Below are 14,226 nucleotides of genomic sequence, written 5' to 3'. Positions count from 1 at the left end.
CCAAACCTGTGGCTGTGGCCCAGTGCGAAAGTTTGGATGCTGCCCCTTCCACTAAGGTTGCAAAGAGTTTGCGGAAATTTTCCCCAGCATGGTGACGCAGATGTCATCTGCATACGCGATCACTTGGTGACCTTCTGCCTCCATGAGGCGTAGTAGTTTGTTGACGGTAACCACCCAAAGTAGCGGAGAACGCCGCCCTGCGGAGTCCTCTGCCGACCGGTCTGCGGATCACGCAACCACCTATCTCAGTTTTAATCTGCCTACGCGTAAGCAGATTGTATATAAACTCCACCAGGCACGCGTCAACCTTCAGATCGGTCAGCCCCGAGGTGATGGCCTCCGGGAGAACGTTGTTGAAGGCACCCGCTATATCTAGAAATGCCACTAGTTTGTATTCCTTGAGGTCAAGGGACATTTCGTTAACGCATACCAGTGAGTGCAAGGCCGTGTTAGTTGACCTGCCCTTAGTATAGGCATGTTGAGCTTGCGAAAGTAGCGATGGCTCAATCCTCCTCCTGATGCAGTCCTCTAGGAGTCTTTCGAGTGCTTTAGTCAGAAAAGAAAATAAGCTTGTAGGCCTATAATCATTTGGTTTAGATTGGGATAGAAGTTGCTTGAGATTTTTTCATATTAAATTTGAAAGGTTTAAGTCGCAGTCCATTACTAAACCCCATTGCTTTGGTAAGCTAATGTAACTTGCCCTGGTCAAAGATATTGGATCTATCGTATTTGCAAGTGATATATTTTACCATATCGTCTCGTGTCAGGCTATCCATTCGCTTAGTAATTTCTGCTTTAGTGCAAGCTCGTACTAAACTGCGTCTCAGCGCATCTCCGCAACTTTAAACATTCATACATAGCCTAGATATTGACACACTATTAAACGACCTAGCAGAAATCCTGCAAACTACAACGCAGCAAGTTCCCGATGTTGACTGCTCTAAACGGCTGCGCCACCTTTCACTGCGACTTTTCATAACCCCGGTTGCTAGATAGATAATTAATTGAGGATCACACTGCGACCATTGTTCTATTGTGCCCTTAGCTGCTTCACAGGACTTCATCCAAGCCGACATCTCTGATGAACCCTAGCAGTTCACCTGGCTTGAGGGATTTGATGTGAGAATTCTCTGGCCATGGTTAGCCCTACGTCTTGAGATTACGTCACTCTCCAGGAGTACATGGTCCGCCGTCTCCACTGATCGATCGCAAAACCTACATGTGTTGTTGGATAATATACTCAGCTTTTGCATGTGACTGTTCAGTCTACAGTGTTCTGTAAGAATAGCTGTTAGGATTCTTAGGTTATCTTTCGAGAGGCCTATTAATGCCCTATATCGATTTGTATTGTAACCCCCTAACAGTAACTAATGATTGTCTCAGGCCTGGCATATTGCGCCAGTGTTCGTCTTTTCTCCTACTAATAGATGCCCTCTAATTTCCTGCGAGCCTACCGGCAGGAACGGTTCAGGACCTATAGGTCGTGTCTTTGCTGCCTCTCTGGCTAGGCTGTCCGCCTGCTCATTCCCCTCAACTCCCCTGTGGCCAGGAACCCAGGCCAACAGTAGTTCGTTGTGTGCTCCTAGTTGATTTAGCTTTTAACGCACTCAAGGACCAGTGCTGATTTTATTTCAGACGCAGAGATCGCCTTGAGGGCGGCCGTACTGTCACTGAGTATGGCAATTGTTTAATTGGAGTATTCGCGCTGAAGGTTCAGGTTAGAAAACTGGCTTATGGCGAATACTTCCGCTTGGAAAATGCTTGGGTATGCTCCCTGGGGTGTTATCTTGGCTCTGGGTCCAACGACTCCAGATCCAATCCCCTCTGACGTCTTCGAGCAGACGGTATACCATAATATTCCATTTAGCTGATGAATGTTATCAATTCTGCTTTCCTCCCTTACCTACCCTTGTCTCCCAGTTCTACTTTATACCTTTTCTCATAAATTATCTGCCTGAGATTATCATCCCTCGGGAGTTGAGAGATTGGGTTCTTCTCTCTCAATTCCTCCATGTTCCGGGACGATATGACTTTACCTTTGGCCGAGCCCTCCTTGGCGATATTGAAGAGGGTTCGCTTGGCTGGCTGCTCTATCGATATATGCAGCGTGGTTAGATCGAGGATAGCCTCCAGCACTGCTGTAGGGCATGTGCGCATAGCTCCAGTGATGCATACGCATGCCAGTCGCCGAAGTTTTGACAGTGCTTGCCTAGTCGTCGCCAAAGTTGTTCTCGATACACAGTCTATCGAGCCATATGTTATCATAGGTTTTACTATCATGGTATATATCCATCTTAGCACATGTGGGCTACAGCCCCATGATTTGCCTGCTAGAAGTTTGCATAACATGATGGACTTCCTGGCCCTAGTTCTCATGGAGTCGAAGTGTTGTTTCCATAGGAGCTTGGTGTCAAAAGTGGCCCCCAAGTATTTCACAGCGGTTCCATATTCTAGTGCCACGCCATCTATTGTTATTGCTATCAGGGCTGGTAAGACCCTTCTTCTGGTGAAGGAGATGATGGTTGTCTTAGATAGGCTGCTATAAATGTACCCAGAAAAAATAGCGGGAGAGTATAGTATATTTAACCGCTATATCGGCTACAAGAAAATGTCTTAAGAATGTCAAGGTATACATATCTGCTCTTTCGAACCACACCGACCTTTGCTGTTGATATTTAGCTGTATTATCTGCTCGTCCGATTAAGATCTGAATTAAACATTTCCGAGAGGTTAAGTTATCGTAATGAAAAGATATGAATATGGCATGTTCGCGTACGTAGAACAGACTGAAATCCCAAAGAATAAATCTTAAGTTTAATTCACAAACGCCATCGCCAAAAAAATTTAGCTTTACAGAAGCAAAAAACATTTATAAATGTTTTTAGTCTATTTGCATGCAGATATAGGTTTTTAAATTTGAATATCTCCGCTTCTAGCTATTGGGGGGGCCTATTTAAAAATATTTCACCAATCACGTTGATAAGCGCATTTCATAGCTTCTGCAACCCAATTGTCATCCTCACTTACGTGAGGCGAATCCTCTAACAAATAGGCATGTATCATACACAGACGAGGCTCTCGCAACCCCAACTCGAACTAGGAGGTAGGGGAACGGGTATGGCCTAGAAGGTTCAATGTGGTCATATCAAAAGTTTCCGATACCGGAACGTACTGGATCTATGTATATTAGAATGGGTCGATTATTAACCAATATCGCGCCATCGATTTTTCGAAAGGATTTGGGCTCAGGAAAAAAAAGTTCCACTACGTATATCCAAAAAAACTAACTTTCGAGCCGAAAGGGTAAATTTTTCGACTAAAACACGCTCCAAGACCCCAAACAATTTTTTTAACTGTTATAGCCACCGTTTTTAAACAGTTTAAAAAAAAAAAAAATTTTTTTGTGGGTTTTGGGGTGTTTTGGTCGAAAAATTTACCCTTTCGCCATTTTTTTTCCGCAGGCTCGAAAATTATTTTTTTTTTGGGTATACGTAGTGGAACTTTTTTTCCTGAGCCTAAATCCTATCGAAAAATCGGTGGTGCGATATCGGTTAATAAATCGACCTTCATGTTTGATTTGATCTTTCCCAGGTCCTAGTTAAAATGCAATTTTTTAAACTTATCCAATTTTTATTGTTTTTTTTTTACACACATCGTATGCTTTTAAACCTAAGAAAAAAACAATGAAGTATTTTGTATACATTACCCACCTGCTTTGTTCGAGCCGAAGGACTCGTATTGCGTTCCGCACGGCCATCAACTCACAAATAACTGCATAGTCGAACATCGGGCTTCATAGTCTTGACGAAGATACCTGCGCTGCAAACTTGAAGAAATAAAATCTCTCGTAGAAACAGCTACAACTTAAGCAGTAGAACACCAACAGACAGCAAAACAGTTAACTACCACCACCCAAACGAAGTTACGAATAACGTACGAAGAAGCGTACTGAGGTTACGAATAACAGCAAATAGCAGCAACGCACACAGCCAACGCCTACAGCTACTAAGTTGCGCCCAATTATAGGTATGTGTATGCATAAAATTGCAGCATTTGTTGTCCGTATTATCTACGTACGTATTTAAGCCTGTCACACGACATGTGGATATACTAGACGGACACCGCATTCATTAATAAAATATTTTGTCTGCTCCCTAAATTAGCAGACAAAGCAGCTATCGAGTATCATAAACTTTTCTATCCGTACACCGCTCCAACTGCTGCGCAAGTACACACCACAAATCACCAACTGCATTCTCCCCAATCATATATCTGCATTTAAAGAAGGTATTTGGGCTGGGAACTCTTTTCTACGTGACTCTGGCTAGAGAAAACAGGATGGTTGTGTCAGCAGTAGCAGAGTTAACAACATGGATAAGTCATTTTGTACAGGAACATGTAACTGACAGGATACGTACTCGAACTATAATTTATTCAGAGTTGTTATGTGATAAATTGATATAGCTATCGAAATTGAAACGAACAAATGAACAACCCATCTAGTAAATATTTACATAAAATAAGTGCCAAAAGTTTTAAATAACAGTCACTCCAAATTAAACAAAATTTTTAAGTGATTCTTATTGAAAGAATTGTTCATTTGTTTCATAAAATTGGTCAACATTAATTTTTTTTTTAATTTCTTGGCTGAAAGTTCAAATTATACATTTTATTGATCTACAAAAACAGTTGCAACACCAAAGCAGGAGCATTGAAAGCTTTGCTGGATTTATTTCTTGGTTACAATTACGATAGCGATATCAATAGAATGCCATAACAAACCCGTGTAGGAGCAAACACTTGAATTGTGTTTCTGAAAAATTCATGCGCTTTGTAAAATAGCCACAATTTCAGATCTACAATCAAAGTGTTAGGCTCATGCTGGCAGCTAATTGTAAGTGCAGCAGCTTAAGTGGTGTACAAATGGTATTGCGCTGGAACAACAGCAAACAGCAGCTCTAACAGCAAAGAGGTAGCAGTAACCTAAATTCGTTATGCAGCAAACGCCAATGAATTTATGAAATCTGCCTCCTGCTCCTTGCTTTTATTTGCCCATGCTTTTTATAATTATTTAATTGACTCTGCCTTAATCACTTCCTCGCTCTTTAACAGCAGCCCTTACAGCAACTCTTCGTTTGCCTGCATTATATAGAAGTGTAAAAAATATATTACCACCATGTAAAAAAAATTGTTTTTTTAATAAGTTTGTAGATGTAATCTACATAAAAATTACACAACAATTTTGCAAAATGTATGATGCAAATATTTGACTTATGTGTATTTTTTATGTAGAATAAATAAAAGAAGTTTATGTGGGAAATAACATGCTGAGAGTCCGGTTTTTGTTTAACAAAAATTAAAGAACCTATGTATTTTAACCTGCTTAGAACCACTTAGAATTGCAAATACTTAAATGTATTTTTATTGCGTTTCCTATAAGTGTTTGGTATATATATTGGAATACATTTATTATTATTCATTATAAAACTTACACTATGTTGATATTATGATTTAAAAATAAGGGGATTACAATGTCAGAAACACATTCTTTAAAACTAAATTTTTGCATACCATAAGTGTATGATATTTTAGGATAATTACTATCCAATTCCAATGAGGTGTGGTAATTTGTTTTGAAATAAAGTAGCACATAAATCTAACCTACAATTGTTTCTTAATAAGTCATCGTAGGATTGGCAATCAAACTGTTTTTTTGTTTATAAATACATTATACATACATACATATACAATAGTATACAGGGTAAGCATATGTATGTAAATATGTATTATTAAACACTTCATCAAATGTAAACGAGTTTAACTGTGTTGTTGGAAATGTATGAAATAATGCTGGGTGTTGTAACAAGAAAACATATTATATATAAAAAAAAAAAAATCGGTTATAATCCAGTGGAAAGTAAGATGAAAGGTCAAAATTACATCATGATACTGTACTCAACTTTCACATTTATCTCTTTTGAACGTATGTATGTTTAGTGTTATTCTATTTTTTATGGTTACCGTTAATTTATTAAATTTTTATACCTTTTGCATTAGCCGCACTTCATGCAATTATTTTTTTATATTTGAAAGCGTTACTAATCAACCATATGAAGTTATTTTAATGCATACTGGGCAACGCATATTTGGAGACTTCTGTAACAAATAAATTTATAACATTAAATTTTGTTTTGGATGAAAAATTTTACAATACACCTTTTCAAGTTTAAGTTCAGAAATTTATAATTCATGTTCAGAACATTGCAATTCAAGTTCAGATTTTCCAGTTCAGAATTTCTAATTTAAATTCAGAAATTTACAATTCAAGTTCAGAAAATTGCAATTCAAGTTCAGAAGTTCCAAATTAAATTCATAAAACTACAATTCAAGTTCAGAAAATTACATTTCAAGTTCAGAAAATTACAGTTCAAATTCAGAAATTTATAAGTAGGGTACTAATTTTGAAAAGTTATTTTAATTATATAATTTTATACTTATATGTTACTTGCGGAAGTGTTGATGCTTCGTTGACCAAGTTGAAATGGTGGCTTGGGTATACACAGTGTACCGCAAGTTATCTTCAAGTTGTGTACATCCCGAACCTTGAAATCAAATGGAGGATAATTCTTTCCAACAAGTGCATGATGACGCTACGGCCAAGAAAGTACTTCAGTCGAAACAGCAGTTTGGAAGCAGTGGAAGGGGGAGACCGCCACAGAGATGCGAAGGTGGAGGAAGACTTGACCTCTCCTGGTGCTCGCCGTCAGTTATCGCGAAACAGGGAAAGCTGGCATGATTTGTTACGAAACTGGAAAAATCGCGATTAAGTGCCAATTCATGATGATGATGATGGCGGATAAGTTGAGATATTTTGACATATTGCGCCAAGATCTATGCAGACAGTACCTATACGTTACTTCCGGGAGTTTGGACGCTCCATTGACTTTTTAAGTGGTCATATCTTCGTCATCACTGCCGTCATACTCAGTGCAGATCAATGGTTGTGACGCTAAGATTATAGCTGGATGGCATTGCAATTGTTTCTTATGAGCGATAGTTTTTATCTTAGCTATCACGCGAAATTGATTTAAACGAGTTAATTTGTCCATTGATTCCTTAACACATAGATACCATCTTACATACATTTATTTCCACTGGATGAAAAAAAAAATACCCGACAAATTTTCTGAACCTGAATTGAAAATTTGAACTCGAATTGTAATTTTCTGAACTTGAATTGCAATTTTCTGAATTTAAATTGTAATTTTCTGAACTGGAATTGGAAATTTCTGAATTTGAATTGGAAATTTCTGAATTTAAATTGGAATTTCTGAACTTGAATTGTAATTTTCTGAACTTGAATTGTAGATTTCTGAACTTGAATTGTAAATTTCTGAATTTAAATTGGAAATTCTGACCTTAAATTGTAATTTTCTGAACTTGAATTGTAATTTTCTGAACTTAAACTGGAAAAGGTGTAGTTAAAATTTACCTGATTTATTGAACCAACGTTATATCATTCTCATATGGCACACTAGGTCAAAGCATTTTATGATCGGCTATGACTGCGTGAAATACTACGACCACCTCCTAAACCGTTGCGACTTTGGCTACGGCTCAAAGATTTCCGTCCAATTGGACTACGTGAAAACTTACTACGCCGCACAGGTGAACGGCTGCCCATTGAGCGTGAACGTGAATACGTTCGACGTCTTGGGCTACGAGAGCGCCTGCGTACAGGTGAACGAGACCGACGTCTGCCACCACCCCCTCCACCACCACGACGATTGTTAGTACGACGTGCCGGTGAAGTTGGGCGACCGTAACGTGCCATCTGTACACGCAACTCCCTGCCATCAAGAATACGACCATCCATAGCCTCTAGTGCATCTTCGGCATCACGTTTGTCATAAAATCTGAAATGATAATAATAATTAATGTGACAAAATTCTATTTCTTATGCCCGGTTTTTCAGTGCCAGTTTAAACTACAGTTAAAGTTGTCATAGAGTTTAGCCTTGCCACTTTGTTCGATAACATACAATTTTGTGGCTGAAAATTCAAATTTATTAATAACCCGAAACGTTTTTGTAGTTTTGTTAATTCGATAAGAAAACGTTTGGTTTTCCATTTAGTTTTATTTATGGATGCAAAAACGCTAATTCCGATCATGAAATCGCAGATTTATTTGTTGAATTCTTTAAATCAACCTATTCATCCCAATGTGTCCAGTCCGATGTTTATCCATATAGCTTGGAAAGTTATAATAGTATTTTAAACACATTTATTGATAAAGATACTGTTCTTCAGAATCTACTTGCATTGAAACCGATATCTTCGCCTGGTCCAGACGGTGTTCCCGGTTGCGTTCTTAAGTACTGTGCTGTCAGCCTATCTGAACCTATCTTAAAATTGTTTAAACTGTCTCTGGAATACGCATCATTCCCATCTATTTGGAAACAATCGTTTATCATAAAAAAAAATAAATGTAAGGCGCGATAACCTCCGAAGAGATCTAAGGCCGAGCTTCTCTTCCAATTTGCGTCGTGCTCATCTTGATTTTCCCTACAAATTGGCCGGACGGGACCTATGTACATGTTTTATTCCGACTCCGAACGGCATCTGCAAGGCAGATGAGTTTTCACTGAGAGCTTTTCATGGCAGAAATACACCCGGAGCGCTTGCCAAACACTGCCGAGGGGCGACCCCGCTTAGAAAAATTGTCTTCTAATTGAAAAGCCTTATTTCTAAAATTTTTATGTTGCTTTGCCCGGGGTGCGAACCCAGGGCATACGGTGTGGTAGGCGGAGCACGCTACCATCACACCACGGTGGCCGCCGTTAATCATACCTTTGTATAAAAAAGGTAGTAGGTCTAATATTGAGAGCTACAGAGGCATAGCTAAGCTCTCAACTATCCCTAAAACTTTTGAGCAGATAATTACATGCCGGCTTCAATATCTCTTTAATATAACTTTGCCAACATGGCTTTGTGGGTCGAAGATCAACAATTAACAACTTGCTTGAATTTACGTATTTTGTTATAAATGGTTTTTTAGACTGCAAACAAGCAGATGTCATTTACACTGACTTTAGTAAAGCGTTTGACTCTGTTAATCACGAGCTTTTAGTTCACACACTCGATCTACTGGGATTATAAGCGTTTGTTAAATTGGATTTCAAGTTATTTGTCTGATCAACGCCCTAGGATGATAAGAAAGTGATGACTAGTACCTAGGACGTACATAATTATTTTCTAGCTTTTTGTATTATTACAGTCAGTTATTTCACATCGAAATTTATACACCAACTTAGGTTAGGAATGTTACCGATTTACCTTAGTAAAATACATTATAATCATGAAATCCACAATTATGGAACAGGAAATTGCAATAATATAAGACTGCCTAGAATAAGAACTGAGTTCGCCAAAAGGTTTCTTGAATATTTAGGGTATAAAATGTACAATGAGTTACCTTCTGGTTTGGAAGACTGTGAAAATATTAGTAAGTTCAAAGAGAAACTGTTTTTATATTGTACGTCACTAAATGTGACATGAGTATTTATGTCAATCTCTTATTTTAACCTAAACTAGGTCTTAAAGACCGTAATAATAAATAAATTACTTCATGTAAGTATTGTTTTAAATAAAACCGTTCAACTTGAAAATTGTTTTAATCTGTAATTTCTACCTTCGATAGTTAATAAAACAGCAGAAACGTTCGGATTAATTATCTTAATACTTTATTCTTCAGTCGTCAATCCAATAATGAACCGGAAGTCCACCATCTTCTCTTTTCTGCCTTTATAGTGATGTAATTTTGCTTATTCTATTAATTAGTTGACATGGTTGCATTTATGATCTTACAAATCATTTTAATTTCAAGTGTTTAGTCTTTATTTAATTGCCTATTATTTCCCGTTCTATTTAGTTCATTTAGTGACTAATTATTACAAGGACTCTTTTCTGACAATTTGTTACAATCTAAGTCCTTAATACATAATCCCTCCAGGACTTTACACGACTCTGCGCCCTCCTCAAACTCCAAAATATTTTGACGCCACTTCTACCGGACTGTATGTAATATTAGTTCCAAATATGAGCCAATTCGGACATTATAGGTCGCTTCTATTCATGTATGTATTATGTGTTCCAAATATGGACCAAATCAAACCACAAATAGGATTTTTGAATATCACCATCCTTGCGCCACCTAGTGGCGATTTTTTTCATAGGCCGCTTTCTATTCATGTATGTACTATGTGTTCCAAATATGAGCCAAATCGGACCACAAATACGATTTTTTTGAATATCCGATCCTTGCGCCACCTAGCGGAGATTTGTTTTCATAGGTCGCTTTCTATTCTTGTATGTATTAATCCCAAATATGAGCCAAATCAGACCACAAATATGATTTTTTTTTAATATCTCGATCAGGCGCCACCTGGCGGCGATTTTTTATTGGTCTCTTTCTATTCTTGTATGTATTATATGTTCAAAATTTGAGCCAAATCGGCCCACAAATATGGCTTTTTGAATATCCTTATCCTTGCGCCACCTAGCGGCGATTTCTTTTCTTATTATTGCATTGTCATCGGGTTCTGAACTATATTCCAAGTTTCAAGCTTGTAGCTGATCGGGAAGTTACTTAAATTTCAATTACAAAATTCGTGCCAGCCTGTCAAGTCAAGCTAAATAAAACCGTTTAAAAAAGCCAGTATTCGATAGCGTTATTTCACTTTGGGAGTGCATTTATAGGTATGCATTTTCATTTCATATCAGCTCGTAAGCGGAGACATATACTGATCATATGCAGCCCAATTCTAAACGAAAATTCCGGGAGAAAAGTAGGTATTATGAATGTGAGGGAGATTTCTCTGCCATGTCATACGAGTTTTTTCACTTGTTAAATTAAAGGGAATGTATAAAAATAGTTAAAGGAAATTGGTTCTTTTAAGAAAGAACACTTATTTGTACAAATTTGTGCTAAAATATGTATTTACATTCTACCACAATATTCTCACTGTTAATACAACAACACCAACAACAACAACAACAACACCAACAACAACCGCAATATTATTTATTTTAAGGCGAAAAGTATATCATAAGCAACGGAATAGCTCTTTGTATATTTGATGCAGCCATCCAGAAATTGCGCAAGGATTTTTAAGAAGGCTTAAATAGATTTTGGCATATGATGAAAGACTAATTCAACTCGACTTGGCCGCCAGAAAATAGTTTTGCTGAATGAAAGCAGGCAACTCCGGCGGATTTGTGTTATCCCGCCGTCTTGTTGTTGTTGTTGTAGCGATAAGGTTGCTCCCCGAAGGCTTTGGGGAGTGCTATCGATGTAATGGTCCTTTGCCGGATACAGATCCGGTACCACAGCACCATTAGGTGCTATCCCTACCATCTCGGGAACGATTTATGTGGCCACATTAAACCTTCAGTCCATCCCCTCCCTCCCCATCCCCAAGTTCCATGAGGAGCTTGGAGTCGCCAGAGCCTCGTCTGTTAGTCAAACAGGATTCGCCGCGGATAGGTGAGGTTGACAATTGGGTTTCGAGAAGCTATATATTGCGCTGGCAACCTGAAGGGTTGCGCTACACAGCCCCTTGAATCTGGTATTTTAGTCGCCTCTTACGACAGGCATACCTACCGCGGGAATATTCTGACCCCCTAACCCGCTGGGGTATCCCGCCGTCTTCTTCTTCTTTTGCTCCTCTGTTGATGTTGCTGTGGCACCAATTTATTACTCATTTCAGTGAATACCACATAAAATGCAATACTATGCATTGTTTATATTTTATTTCTTAATTTCAAACAAATAGGCAACAATAATTAACTTCTATTTTTTAAACAAAACAAGATATGCGCAACGACATTTCAATTGACAAAACAGCAGACTTCGAAAATTCGAAATTCCTATTCCCCAATTATTCTTCTCCCTAGGAGAAAAGAATTGGAGGAACCTTTCCGCGGAAATAAAAAAATCCGCGAGAACAAAATTCCGTGAGAATATTTAGAATTGGTCTGATGATCTACATACAAAGCTATAGATACTGTTCATGATGTTTCACGTATACTTGTCCTGTATAGGTTTTATATCAAATTTTGAGTTGAGAGCTGTATATACAGTTGTTGCTGTCTTTATGACTACAGCAACAGTATTTAGGGTTTTTAATTTCCGCTTTTGGATTATGAAGTCGGAGGTCGAAACGCGTATGTCGAACCCCTTTGAAAATTATTGATAAAATTTTGCTGAGCCAGTGTTGTAAAACATGACCAACTCTCTTATATACATCGGACATTGTTGAATTCGTAAGTAAGCCGACTAGGATTGTTTCGTAGACAGCAGTTGCAAATTGAAAACATTTTATATATGCATTTTATTCAAAGAACATTTAAAATAAAACAATATCCTGACTGAACGCAAATGCAACAGGAATAACTTTTAAAACGGTATGGGGATAATAAATTATTTTTAGTTGTTATTTTCGTACGTAGATTGACTAGGACAAATTCGTAGACAACAGTTGCAAAGTGAAAATATTTTCTATTTGCATATCAACTAAGTCGGTTCCTGAAAATATGTTCAAAGAACCCGACAGAAAGTGAATGCAGTTTTTTTTAGGTTAGAATGGACTTATTTTATCTAGCAGACCATCAGCAACGCATGCACATATGTTTGGCTGTATGTTCCATCCGTGCACCATTAACGATTCCGTATAAAATATAAACTTTTTTATGAAATTTTTCGAAACAATCTTGGTTTGGACTCGGGAGTCACGTTTTACTGTTGGCATCAAGGAGGATCCCTCTACCAACACTTACATTTATTTTCAAAGCGTGTACACTAATGAAAATTTTACCTGTGTATACATATTTCCACGTACAAAGTACGATTTTCTTATGGAATACATACGATTGAGCTTACCTAACGAAAGCAAAACCACGACTTTCACGTGTATAACGATCTCTTGGAATATAAATGTCGCCAACTTCACCGCATCGTTCAAAGACTCGTCTTAAATCCTCCGGTGTTGTGCGATAAGTTAAATTATCAACCTTAAAAGGAAACAAAATTATGAGAATCGATTTTGCACGCAATTATTTCGCTGAAAAAATATGCAGGCAAAAATTGCAAATTCTTTTAAAACTCACCTTCAACGATACCATTCCATCGATTCTTGGCGGCGGCCGTGCAGCATTATTTCCACCTCCACTCATATTGTAAATTTTGCTGAATTATTGCTTTATTTATGGGAATATATCCAAGAAAACTAAAATTTTCAACTGAAACACTCGACACGTCAAAGAATCAGTACAAAATGGCGTCGTCAGAAATGCTTCTTTGGCACGTCCATAGATTAGATTGATACGAATCTTTTGTTTACGCTCTTATATTTTCGCTCTCACGAGGGATTTATCTTCTAGTTGTTGCTGGCAACAATCACAGATAAATCCCTCGCGCCAGCTGAAGCGGCTGCCAGAACAAAAAATTTGCCAGACAAAACGAAAAACGTGCCAAAGATTTTGCTAAACTTTAGTTTGACCTATAACTGTAGAATAGCGTTCAAAAATTATGCGAAAAAGGATAAAAATACTTGTTTTAGTGTAAGTATTATCAGTTCGAAGGCGGAGGGTAAATGTTGTTTACCATTCAAAAGTTATCACTAAAAACAGGTTTTGTAAATATGAACTCCCGATGCAACCAGTCCATTTTGATCACAGAACCTGGAACGCCAGACTTGTAGGATAAGCCCTATCTATTAAATAATGTTAATTATTATATCATAGGTCCGATTTACTGAAATTTCAAAAGGATATATGGTTTTCATTGCGAGTTAAATGCAGTTACAATATTTGACTAATTAATTTAATCGAAATGTTAGTTTTACTTAGATTTGTTTATATTTAACTCTAACTAGTCGTATTATTGTAAAATAAGTTCAAAGAAATTAATATTTGACGACTATCATTTTATTAAATGATTGAAACTATAATCGCCGAAATGTATGTCAAAAATCCCCATTTTCAGATCTATTAATTTTTGTTTGGAGTGGCATCATTGATAAATGTTATAAAAAATGTGCATTTTGACAGCGCTCTCTCGAAACAAAGAGTTGTAAATCCATTCATCTATGCGCACGTCCGTTTCCCATATTGAACGAAGATTTAAAGCAGAAGGGCGACCTCTTCTGGGAGCACAATAAGCAGCGCG

The 14,226-nt window shown here is 37.6% G+C and overlaps 1 protein-coding gene across 2 annotated transcripts; it reads right to left on the bottom strand.

The window, feature by feature from the left end:
- Positions 1–4,556: 4,556 nt before the first annotated feature.
- On the bottom strand, positions 4,557–13,362 carry SC35 (SR family splicing factor SC35). Of its 2 annotated transcripts, XM_067767898.1 has the most exons (5): positions 13,167–13,362; positions 12,940–13,070; positions 7,493–7,916; positions 6,046–6,156; positions 4,557–5,139 (listed from the first exon to the last, which is right to left on the bottom strand). In XM_067767898.1, exons 1-3 carry the CDS (start codon positions 13,230–13,232, stop codon positions 7,550–7,552), a joined length of 564 nt encoding a protein of 187 aa, XP_067623999.1. In that variant the 5' UTR covers positions 13,233–13,362; the 3' UTR covers positions 4,557–5,139; positions 6,046–6,156; positions 7,493–7,549. The 2 variants fall into 2 exon arrangements, with proteins under 2 accessions (XP_067623999.1, XP_067623998.1); XM_067767897.1 differs by lacking the exon at positions 4,557–5,139 and having other exon boundaries at positions 5,400–6,156.
- Positions 13,363–14,226: the final 864 nt, after the last annotated feature.

Source organism: Eurosta solidaginis, chromosome 2 (genome assembly GCF_040869045.1).
Source record: "Eurosta solidaginis isolate ZX-2024a chromosome 2, ASM4086904v1, whole genome shotgun sequence".
NCBI lineage: Eukaryota > Metazoa > Arthropoda > Insecta > Diptera > Tephritidae > Eurosta > Eurosta solidaginis.
Note: the sequence above shows the minus strand (reverse complement) of the source record. Positions and strands in the feature narration are given on the sequence as shown.

Coding starts and splice junctions, on each gene's coding strand:
- SC35 (XM_067767898.1), bottom strand. CDS start 13,232: ATGAGTGGAGGTGGAAATAATGCTGCACGGCCGCCGCCAAGAATCGAT. Junction 13,071..13,166: donor ATGGAATGGTATCGTTGAAG/GTGAGTTTTAAA, acceptor TTTCCTTTTAAG/GTTGATAATTTAACTTATCG. Junction 7,917..12,939: donor CGTGGTTTTGCTTTCGTTAG/GTAAGCTCAATC, acceptor TTATCATTTCAG/ATTTTATGACAAACGTGATG.